Source organism: Macaca nemestrina, chromosome Y (genome assembly GCF_043159975.1).
Source record: "Macaca nemestrina isolate mMacNem1 chromosome Y, mMacNem.hap1, whole genome shotgun sequence".
Classification (NCBI taxonomy): domain Eukaryota; kingdom Metazoa; phylum Chordata; class Mammalia; order Primates; family Cercopithecidae; genus Macaca; species Macaca nemestrina.
In genome coordinates this window covers 9,806,156-9,815,712 of record NC_092146.1, presented here as the reverse complement: position 1 = coordinate 9,815,712, position 9,557 = coordinate 9,806,156, and the positions used below count along the sequence as shown (strand labels likewise).

The 9,557-nt window shown below is 39.7% G+C and overlaps 1 protein-coding gene across 1 annotated transcript; it reads right to left on the bottom strand.

Moving 5' to 3' along the window:
• Positions 1 to 5,471: 5,471 nt before the first annotated feature.
• On the bottom strand, positions 5,472 to 7,629 carry LOC139360913 (testis-specific chromodomain protein Y 2-like). The gene has a single exon (XM_071089382.1). It carries the CDS (start codon positions 7,298 to 7,300, stop codon positions 5,675 to 5,677), a length of 1,626 nt encoding a protein of 541 aa, XP_070945483.1. The 5' UTR covers positions 7,301 to 7,629; the 3' UTR covers positions 5,472 to 5,674.
• Between the last annotated feature and the right edge of the window lie 1,928 nt (positions 7,630 to 9,557).

Here is a 9,557-nt window from a genome sequence, read left to right as displayed (position 1 = left end):
CTTTTCTAGTGTCATATATATTGAGTATTTCCTGCAGGGGCAACAGTGAAGTTGGGGGTTTCTTTAGTGGCACAACAAGGCAAGCTGATGAATGGCGACTGGTGGTTCCAAATGAGGGTGGCAGGTAGGGCATTTAGAAGTTACATTTGAGTGTTCCTCAGGGGTTAGTCTCTGATTTTAACAAATTATCTCTTTAAAACTTGCTTGGCATGACTGCTGAGAGGGCAGAGTCTGTTTTACAATGCTTAGAAAGATCTGGGTTGTCTCCTAAATCAAGGTAAGCATGTACAAAAACAACAACAACAACAACAACAACAAACAGAATAGAAAAAAAAAACTTAAAGTCTTTTCTTTGCCATCTGAAGAAAAGTTTTAACTGTTAAATAGTACTAAATTGAACATTTCCCTCAGAAAGCTAGGCCTGTCTCTCCTGGAGCTGGTAAGATTGTCATGCCCTTGACAGGTAAATAAATAAATAAATAAATAAATAAATAAATAAATAAATAAACAAGCAAAGAAAATAGGCCACTTTCTTTTTTCAGAGTCTCACGGTCAATTAAATTTCTGTGTTTCATAATGTACACAGAGAGCTGCACACTGCAGATTGTGATCTTTCTAAAGAAATAGAGAGAGAAAGCATCCCATACTCTTTTCCCCCTTTGAAGTAGCCCTGACTGATTAAAAAGATAGAGAAGACGTTCCTTCCTTTTGCATTCCTCTTGTCTTTCCTGAGTCTGGTGACTGATGTAGGTGTCCCCCATGGTTGCAAGCCAGACCTTCACCCACAGTTCCAGAGGAGCTAGACAGTAGGACAAGTAATGTTTACCTTCACAGGCTTTTGCTCTCCACTGGTGAATCTTGGCTGATTTCCTAAGCCTACTGAACCTAGAAGATTCCCTAAGTAACCTGGAAACCAAAAAAAAGATTCTATAATCATTGGATTCAAGCAAGACATTATATAGAGTAAGAATTTTAACACTATTGCTGGCTTCCCTTGCTATGGCCTAGAAAAACATTGAAATTCCAGGAAATAAGAACCGCTGACTTTGACACCTAAAATTCTCTTATAGTTTAAATTTCAGTGCTGCTAGGTGAAGAACGTGTATGGCTGGCTTTCATAAGATGGCAGTTAGCTAGACTATGTCTCCCAAAGGCACCTTCTTTCTGATTATTGAAAGTGAAAATTTTCTGTTTACAAATAGAGCAGAGAGTTTTACTCCTGTTAAGAGAGACACAGAAGAGAGAGCAGTTAAATAACCAATGGTTTTGTGCAAAGTAGTGACAAAGCTTCCCACAGAGAAAAACCTCATCTCACTACGTTGCATTTTAAGGTCTAAAATGTTCATGAAAATGCTGAATCCTGGGTGTATATAGTCAATAGTCAGAAAAAGAAGGTTAAGGCTCTATTGCCTGTCCTCACAGTATGTGTCTCTGCAGAAAAGTAGGATGTATCTCACAAAGCAACTGTTTAGATATATGTAGCAGTGCTGAGCTTTTTATAGAGAAATAACCACCCAAAAGAGAAATTTTAGTTGAATGTATGCCATTCCATACAATGCCATAAATATCTCTCATTGGCAGACAAGAAGACTCTTATTAAACAAAAATTTTTAGACTACAATTTTTAATTCTTAACGTTTTGGAAAAAAATCACAAAATAGTAACTATTTGAATTGCATTTCTAATTACTGACTGTTAGCAGTAGGATTATATCTCCAGGTCTCACCATTGCATACAAAGAAGAAATCGGAGACCCAGTAGCCACACAATGGCAAAAAAAAGAAAAAAAGATAAAAAGAAAGAAAATGCAACAGAAAAGCCTGAAATTTTTGGTGGCAACACTCTGATCGGCTGTCAGAAACTGGAGTCAGTTTTAAGGCCTTCACGTAACAGTGTGCTCTATTCTTAACCGGAAACTTTCGTTTAGATATCCTTTCAGTCCCATGTGACAACTAGATCTTCTGTTAAATAAAACAGTTAGGACAGAGGCAACACTTTCAACAGTGGAGGGTTAGAGGACTGCCAATGTGTCTACCACATCCTTTGTCCTGTGTCTCTCAGCATCCTTTCTCCTAAGCCTTGTAAGCATGGCAGGAAAATCTGTTGGATTTCATCTGACACTGGCCCAGAGCTTTGTTTACTCTTGAGAAATAAATTTAAAAAACAAACAAACAAACAAAAAGAGAAAAAAAAAAAAACAACTGAGGACAGGCTGCAGATATGAATATAAATAGAGGACAATAGATATGAACAGAAATAGATGGACTCGGAAGAAATAAAGTGTACTAACTAGTCTTGAAGAATACACTACTCATCTTTTCTGGGACCTTGGGCCTGCAACAATTAATAGCTGAAGTAATGACTCAGCTTGGCTCAGGAACTTGGCTTTGAGCCACACAAGAGTTAAAGTGAAAGCATGTCCCCAGAAACTGGCCTGTGACCAGAGGCTAAAACGATAATTTACAGAAACTTGACTCGTAGTCTAAAGCATGTCCAGTAATGTACCATGCCCTTTGTAACAAACTGGAGGAAAATGTGCACATGTTCAGAAAAACAGAGACGCTATTTCCTGGAAGCCCTCTGGTTACACAAAACACAAAAGACATAACATTTTAATGTGGAGCCTTTTTTTTTTTTTTTTTTAATCTGAGTAGCTGTGGGCATGTCTTAAGCGCGCACACACACACACACACACACACACACGCACGAAAGTTGAGCTTTTAAAAATATATTTGCTTGGGCCATAGGATTGTGCAGTATTGTAAATTTGTGTCTGTGGCCTGATTTTTCAGGCTGTTCCTCTGCTTGTTGAATTTGTACCAATAATCTACCACAACTATGTAGTTTTTCTTTGTCAATACAATTGCAGACGTAGATAGTTTCTAAGGGTGGGAAGGCATACTGTTTGAAGTTTCTTATGTGCAAAGCTTTTTGCACTGTGAAACAACCCAAATCTTTATAAATATTGTAAAATTGTTCATGCCTTCTTAGCAGTCATATCAGAAAACACCACAGTAAACAACTCCCAAACATCAGAGAAACATTCTCCCTGGAAACAATCAAAACCAAACTGTGTTGCCCCAGCTTTTCTGATCTCGGTCTAGAGACTCTTTTGGTCACATCATCATCAGTTTTCCTATTTTAACAAGCAACTCTCCAAGTCCATGGCTTCCCCTATAGGAAATGCAAAATGAATGAGGTGCCAGTAAAGTGCAAGTTTCTTTTTCATTACAGTACCTTAAATAAGTAAAGTAAGACCTGTGGAAGTTTTCTGATACATCGACAAATATATAGAGCATTTCTAATATCTAGCCCGTGTGTTTGGTCTTACATGAGAAGATGTTTTGTTATACCTAAGCCAAAATCTTACTGCGTCTGAGAAATAGACAGCTCTACAGGCAACAGAAAGATGTTGGGCCAATCGACATTTCTTCTATAGCATGTCATGTTAAATAAAAAGCAGTCAGAGTGAAGAAAATACATTCTAATTGCCATTAGCAAAAGAGACAGAACCCTTTAAAAACCCTAATTTAAGCCATAGTTATCCCATAGATATGTTTTTTTTAAAAAAAAAAAAAAAAGGGAAAAATAGAAATGAAATCAGGAGTTTTGCCTCTAAAAGAGACCAGATCTAAACTTTCCCAAGCCAGGGCTGTGATGACATCTTTCTATCTCTGAAGTTTCTGGCATTTCTATGTTTCTGGAGGCCACTGCATTCTTCAGTACCTGCAGGAGAGAAAGCTTGTGGTATGGTTGATTCACCTAAATATTTGCAGGGAGCTGTCACCTGTACCAGCACCTGACCTGCATGCCTCATTGTTATACCTAGACCGTTTGTTCCTCAAAGAAGACCACCAGAGTCCAGAGTCAAAGCCAAGTGGCAATGAACCTTTACTACAAGTTCGAACTTGGTCCCTCTATTCCACAGCATACAAGAGGGCCTCGAACAATGCGAGTGCTTGCTTTTTATAGCCCGATGTAAACAGGATACGTAAAGTTACAGAGGAACGAGGGAATTCTTTTGGTTACAGCATTACAATTGGTTTACATTTTAAGTTATACATTTAGCAGTTTTCTATTGGTTCCCGTGCTTTCAGTAAAACCACAAACGGCTGTGTCCTTATCGGGGACTTTCCGGGTGATGTTTTTCTAAAGTTGAGATATATGGTATTCTCTGAGTTGAGAGATGTGTTTGTACTGGGCTCAGGAAGTTGAGAGATACATGGTGGGATGTGTTTGTACTGGGCCTGTTTGTTGAGCCTGGGGCTGAGGAATGTGCCTGATTTCTTTCAGCTTGTGGTATGGTTGATTCACCTAAATATTTGCAGGGAGCTGTCACCTGTACCAGCACCTGACCTGCATGCCTCATCACAGATAACATGTGTAGCTGTGTGCAGTGACTGGAGTCAACCATCACTCACTCATACACCTGCCTCTATTCTGTGCCTGGTGCATCCATAGCGAAATGAAACTCAAGCCCATAGTTTGAGCTGAGAGCAACCTGCAAGATGGGTGTGTAAATTTAGACAAGCAGGCTCAAGAGAAACTTTATGGAAATGTACCATCATCCACAGAGATTCTTGGCTGGTGAGGCGACATCCTAGAAATCCTGTAACAAAGATGGCATTCATTACCAGTGACCAGAGGGTTATTGAATTACGCCTATGTAATGCAGCTTCTGTGAAAACCAACAGCACAGGATTCAGAGAGCTTCTGGGTAGCTGATCACGTAGAGCGTTCCAGAAAATTGTGTGCACATAAAAACAGAAACTGATAATGTTAAATGTCATACAGAGTCTAGGGGTCTTTTCATTATTTTGAAAGAAATTTCTGCCTTTAATCATGCTTCCAGAATTTTAGTGTAACTACAACATAGTCTAAGGAAACCTAAATGTGCACATTACAAGTATTAGAAAGTGGCTATTTCCACCAAAAAGAATCCAAAATTCACTAGTAGGGTGCAACAAGTTTTACTTTGGAGAGATAAAGTTGTCTTTTGTTAACTGGTTAAGAACTAGCCATTTAAAAAGAAAAGAAAATCAAATATTTCTCACCATGTATTCTAATCATATGTTCAGTTTAGGAGAATGATGATCAGGGAATTTTGGTTCGGAAATATTTCTTCTAAAAGATAAGCCTTTTCATTTATAATTTTGTGTCTTGGAATTATTTGTGCCACTGTAAAGTCAAGGGCACCATCTCTGATAGTTCTGTGTCTGTCTTTGTGGGAGGCAAGCTGAGGCTGCCTCATACCCCAGTAGACTCTGCATTCTAGTATATAAAAATAAGAAAAATGAACGTTATTACAGAATTCTCTGTCATCCACATCTAATAAAATGCAATTCTGAGCTTATATATAGTAGTAGCCATAGATACAAATTAGAGTTTGCAAGAACAGTCTAGTACCCCCCAGTCTGCTTTCATATTTGGGCTTATGTGTGTATAAAATAATCACATTTGTTCAAGGAAATGTTTTATTAATTCTTTTAAAGTTACAGTGCTTAAAAAATGCCATGGTAATTTAAAGACATAGCTTGGACATTTCCAGATCTGCTTCCAAGCCTTCAGCTTGGGTGAAATTGTTTCGTGCTATGAAGATGGATTAGGGCATCTTGCACCTCATGATGTATTTGGTTCGTCTTAGTTCTTGGGTCCTGAGCAGACAGACTGACAATTAAAACTCATTAATTTGATTTTCAACATACTTTACCATGGATTCGACCCCTTGGGCTGAGCCCCAGATCTTCCTCAGCACCTCACACTCTCTCTCATTGGCCTTTTCCAACTCCATCTTAATATTGCAGCGAACAAGGGCCTTACATTCTTCTAGCACAACTGCATTATGTAAGGAAAGCTTCCTAATTTGAATCATAACCTCTTCGGTGAAAGTTCCAGTCAAGAACACCTGAGAGACCAGGCCTTTGGCACATGCCTCCCGCGCTGTCAGTTTTCGCCCAGCAATAAACATTTCATTGGCAGATGCTTCACCCATGATTTTTGGAAATGTAACAGTAGAACATCCATCTGGACTCTGTCCAAATGTTGTATAAGGGGTTTGGAACCACGCCTTTTCAGTTGCCCACACTAGGTCACAAAGGGGCAGAACGGAAGCACCAAGTCCAATGGCAGGGCCATTGACTGATACAACAATAGGCTTTTTAAACTGAATAAAGGTATTCACAAAGTTCTTGATGGTGTTCACCATTTCAAAGCTTGCTTTGTTTCTGTCATTCCTTAAATGCTTCACAAAATACCCAAAATCAAGACCGCAACAAAACACACTTCCAGCTGCACTGAGTAACACAAGCTTGCTGTCATCTGCAGCAGCCCTATTCAGAGCATTCACCATTTCTTTAATTACTTCTGTATTCAGTGCATTTTTTTCTGTCGATCTGGTTGATAGCAATATCTGGGTGAATCCATCCTCTTTCTTCACTACAATGTCTCTGTATGTGCTGGCACTCTCTGTTAGCCTTATGGTGAAGTACATTTTCTTGACAAAAGACTGGTCTCTGCCATCATCAGTAACATGTCTTTTGCCACCTTTCACTCTTGGAACTGATGTATGTGTGTCTGCTGTTCCAGTGGCTGCTAACGGGTCTATTAATACCACTATAGCTTTTTGGGGAGCTGAGCTTGTGGCCACAGAAGCAGTAACTGAACCAGACATCTGAGACATTAGTGGCTGTAGCAGGGTCCTGTTCTCTATTCCAGCCTGTTCTGCACTGGGACCTGACAAAGGGTCCCTGATTGGTTTCCCTTCTGTCACCTTGAAGTCCACCATGTCCTGCTGATCTACTGCAATAGGGTCCAGTTTCTTGAGTTCCTGAAAGCCGCTCACAGCTTTCTTGTTGTCCACAGGACTGTCAGGTGCAAATGTCTTGAGGGTTGAATTTACTAACTCCATATCCTTTGCGTCGGTGAGAAGTAAAGCTGCCTTTCTCCTAACGTTCTTGCTGGCAGCAAATAACTGGCTGCTTTTGGATCCGTGTTGTTTGCCAGTCACTAGCATTTTAGGAGAGCTCTTAGTATAGTCTGCTTTGGTAGATCTGGAAGTTCTTCTTCTGGCATTGTTTGAACAAATTCTACTTGTCCTGGTCCATTCTAGTTTTTTCTGTTTCTCAGTCTGTCGTCTATTAAAATCATGTATACATTTTTCACAGTTCATGAGGTGATGTTCTGGTTCCCAAGTGTCATCCTGTTTGTCATAACCTTTCCACCGAACCAAATACACTGTATTCCCATTTTTGTCTTGTCTTTTGTCAACAATAGTTTCAACCTCAAACTCCTGGGAAGCCATGAAGAAAGACACAGGATTGGAGCAGTTGCTGTGCCAACTTGGTTTCAGTTGCCTCTCCACCTAGCCACTTCTTTCTGCCTCCTGTGCTTCACCAGGTTCTGCGTACGGATGAGTCTCCTCTACTCCGTCACCATGGGTGTAGTGAAAATTGTGTGAAATAGCAGCTATGCTATGTGCCTTAGGCTCTCTACCCTTAGTCCCTAGTGGAACAGCTTAGGCTTTGTCTCATGGTGCATGATAGCTTCCTCAGTAGCCTCAGGGAAGAGTAGTTAAATCCACAGCCCCCACCCTCTCTTGTAGTACAGAAAGCGTTCTTCCTGCCGGTTACTCTTTTGTGTTTCTTTGTTTAATTGTGGTTGCTATGACGATTATATTCAACATTCTAATGTTATAACAATTTTAAAGTTATACTAGCTTACATTTAGTAACATACAAAACCGTTACTCCCATATAACTTAACTGCACTATTTCATTTACTGAATTATCAAAATTATACCTTTAAGCATTGCATGTCAAAAACAAAAATTAGTCATAGATTTTTTATTAAATATATTATTGTTTTAAGTTATATTGAGAACAAATTGTGGAGGTGCACATTGTTAATTACTTCATCCTGGATAATTTTTCATGTATTTATCTTTACCTTAAATTTGCTTATTCATACGGCTTTTGAGTGTCTGTTCTTTCTACCCTGAAGTACTCCATAAGACATTTCTTTATTTTTTTATTATTTTATTTTATTTTATTTTAGAGACAGGATCTGGCTGTGTCACCCAGGCTGTGGAGTGCAGTGGTGCGATCTCGGTTCACTGCAAGCTCCGCCTCTCAGGTTGCCGCCAATCTCCTGCCTCATCCTCCCAAGTAGCTGGGACTAAGAAGACAGATAAGACAGATAAGAAGTCCACTGGTTATTTCTGAAGGTCCCCTTTGCATGACTAGCTACTTCCCATGCTTCTCTTGAAAATCCTCAACATTCTCTTTGTATTTGTTCTAGAGAGTAATTATCAGGTAATTTTGAGTTTCTTTCTTTGAGTTTCTGTTACTTGGAGTTTGTTGAACCTGTTGGGTGCTTATTTATTGTCTTAAACTGTCGCATTTTTTACAACTATTTTGTTAAATTGTCTCCTTGATTCTTTGTCTCTTCCTTTGAACTTCCAAAATGCATAATTATGGCTGCTTGTTGCTGTGCCTCAGGTTTCTAGGCTGACCCATTTCAGCCTGTGTTGGTGACTACTATACTGTTGGCTGCTGCCATGGGTGTGTATCACAGTGTGAGGCCAGTTTGTCAGTTGGTCTCGGAAGAATGATGCATCCCAGAGCTCAATTCCCAGACTTCAATCATTGCAGTCTCATTAGTGCACCACAAAGCAGCAATCTCTAATTGTGAAGCATGACCAAGAAAATTAAGGAAATGGATGCAAACAGTTTGAAGCAAAACTTTTAGAAGTGAAAGTAAAAAACTCTTCACAGTGGTGGTGGAATGCAAGTGGTTTACCTACTATGAGGCTGGGATTTACTGTTTCCAAAGGCAGAGAAGTAAAGGAATGGTGTCTTGGAGTGAGCATTATTCAGCTTGACCCTGAACCTTGTACTTGGATTCATCGGGACATGAAGTGATGACTTACAGAAGCTACTGAGCTCAGCCTTGCCACCTGACCGTGAACTAAGAAGGAGTTGAAGTGTCAGCTTGGGCTGAGACGTTGGCCTGGGACCAATCACAGGCTGAAGTAATGTCTCCTGGCCACAATAATTAAGCAGTCTTGATGATGCAAAGTTCAAGTAGGGAGAAATGGTTAATAAGCAAAAGAAGAAAGCTCTCCCCAATAAAGAGGGGATTTTTGAGAGTTTCCAACTATACAGCTGGGTCAGGACTTTTCGCGAACTAGAAAGAATGAAATATTCTGAGGTGTCTGTGTGCTGTCTTGAAGAAAGCACTACTCAGCTCGGTTCAGTGTCTGGCCTGGAAAAAAATGATAGACTAAAATGAAAGCTTTGTCTGGAATATTGGGCCGAGGAAAAGCAGTAGCTGAAGGGATAATTAATATATACTTGCCTCACATTCCAAAGCATGTCCAAAGTCGAAAAGGAAAGTATTACATTAAAGCCCAGCGGAATCTACCGTGTATCAAACTCACAAAGGAGAAGTCTGTATTTTCTTGAAGACAGCTGGTTATGTGAATGACAGAAGCCTTTTATTCCTTTGGCCTTGTTCCCTTATCTGTGTAGGTGTGAATATGTTTTAGTTAAAAATGACAAA

Excerpts from the sequence above, each read along its gene's own strand:
- LOC139360913 (XM_071089382.1), bottom strand. The coding sequence starts at position 7,300 with ATGGCTTCCCAGGAGTTTGAGGTTGAAACTATTGTTGACAAAAGACAA.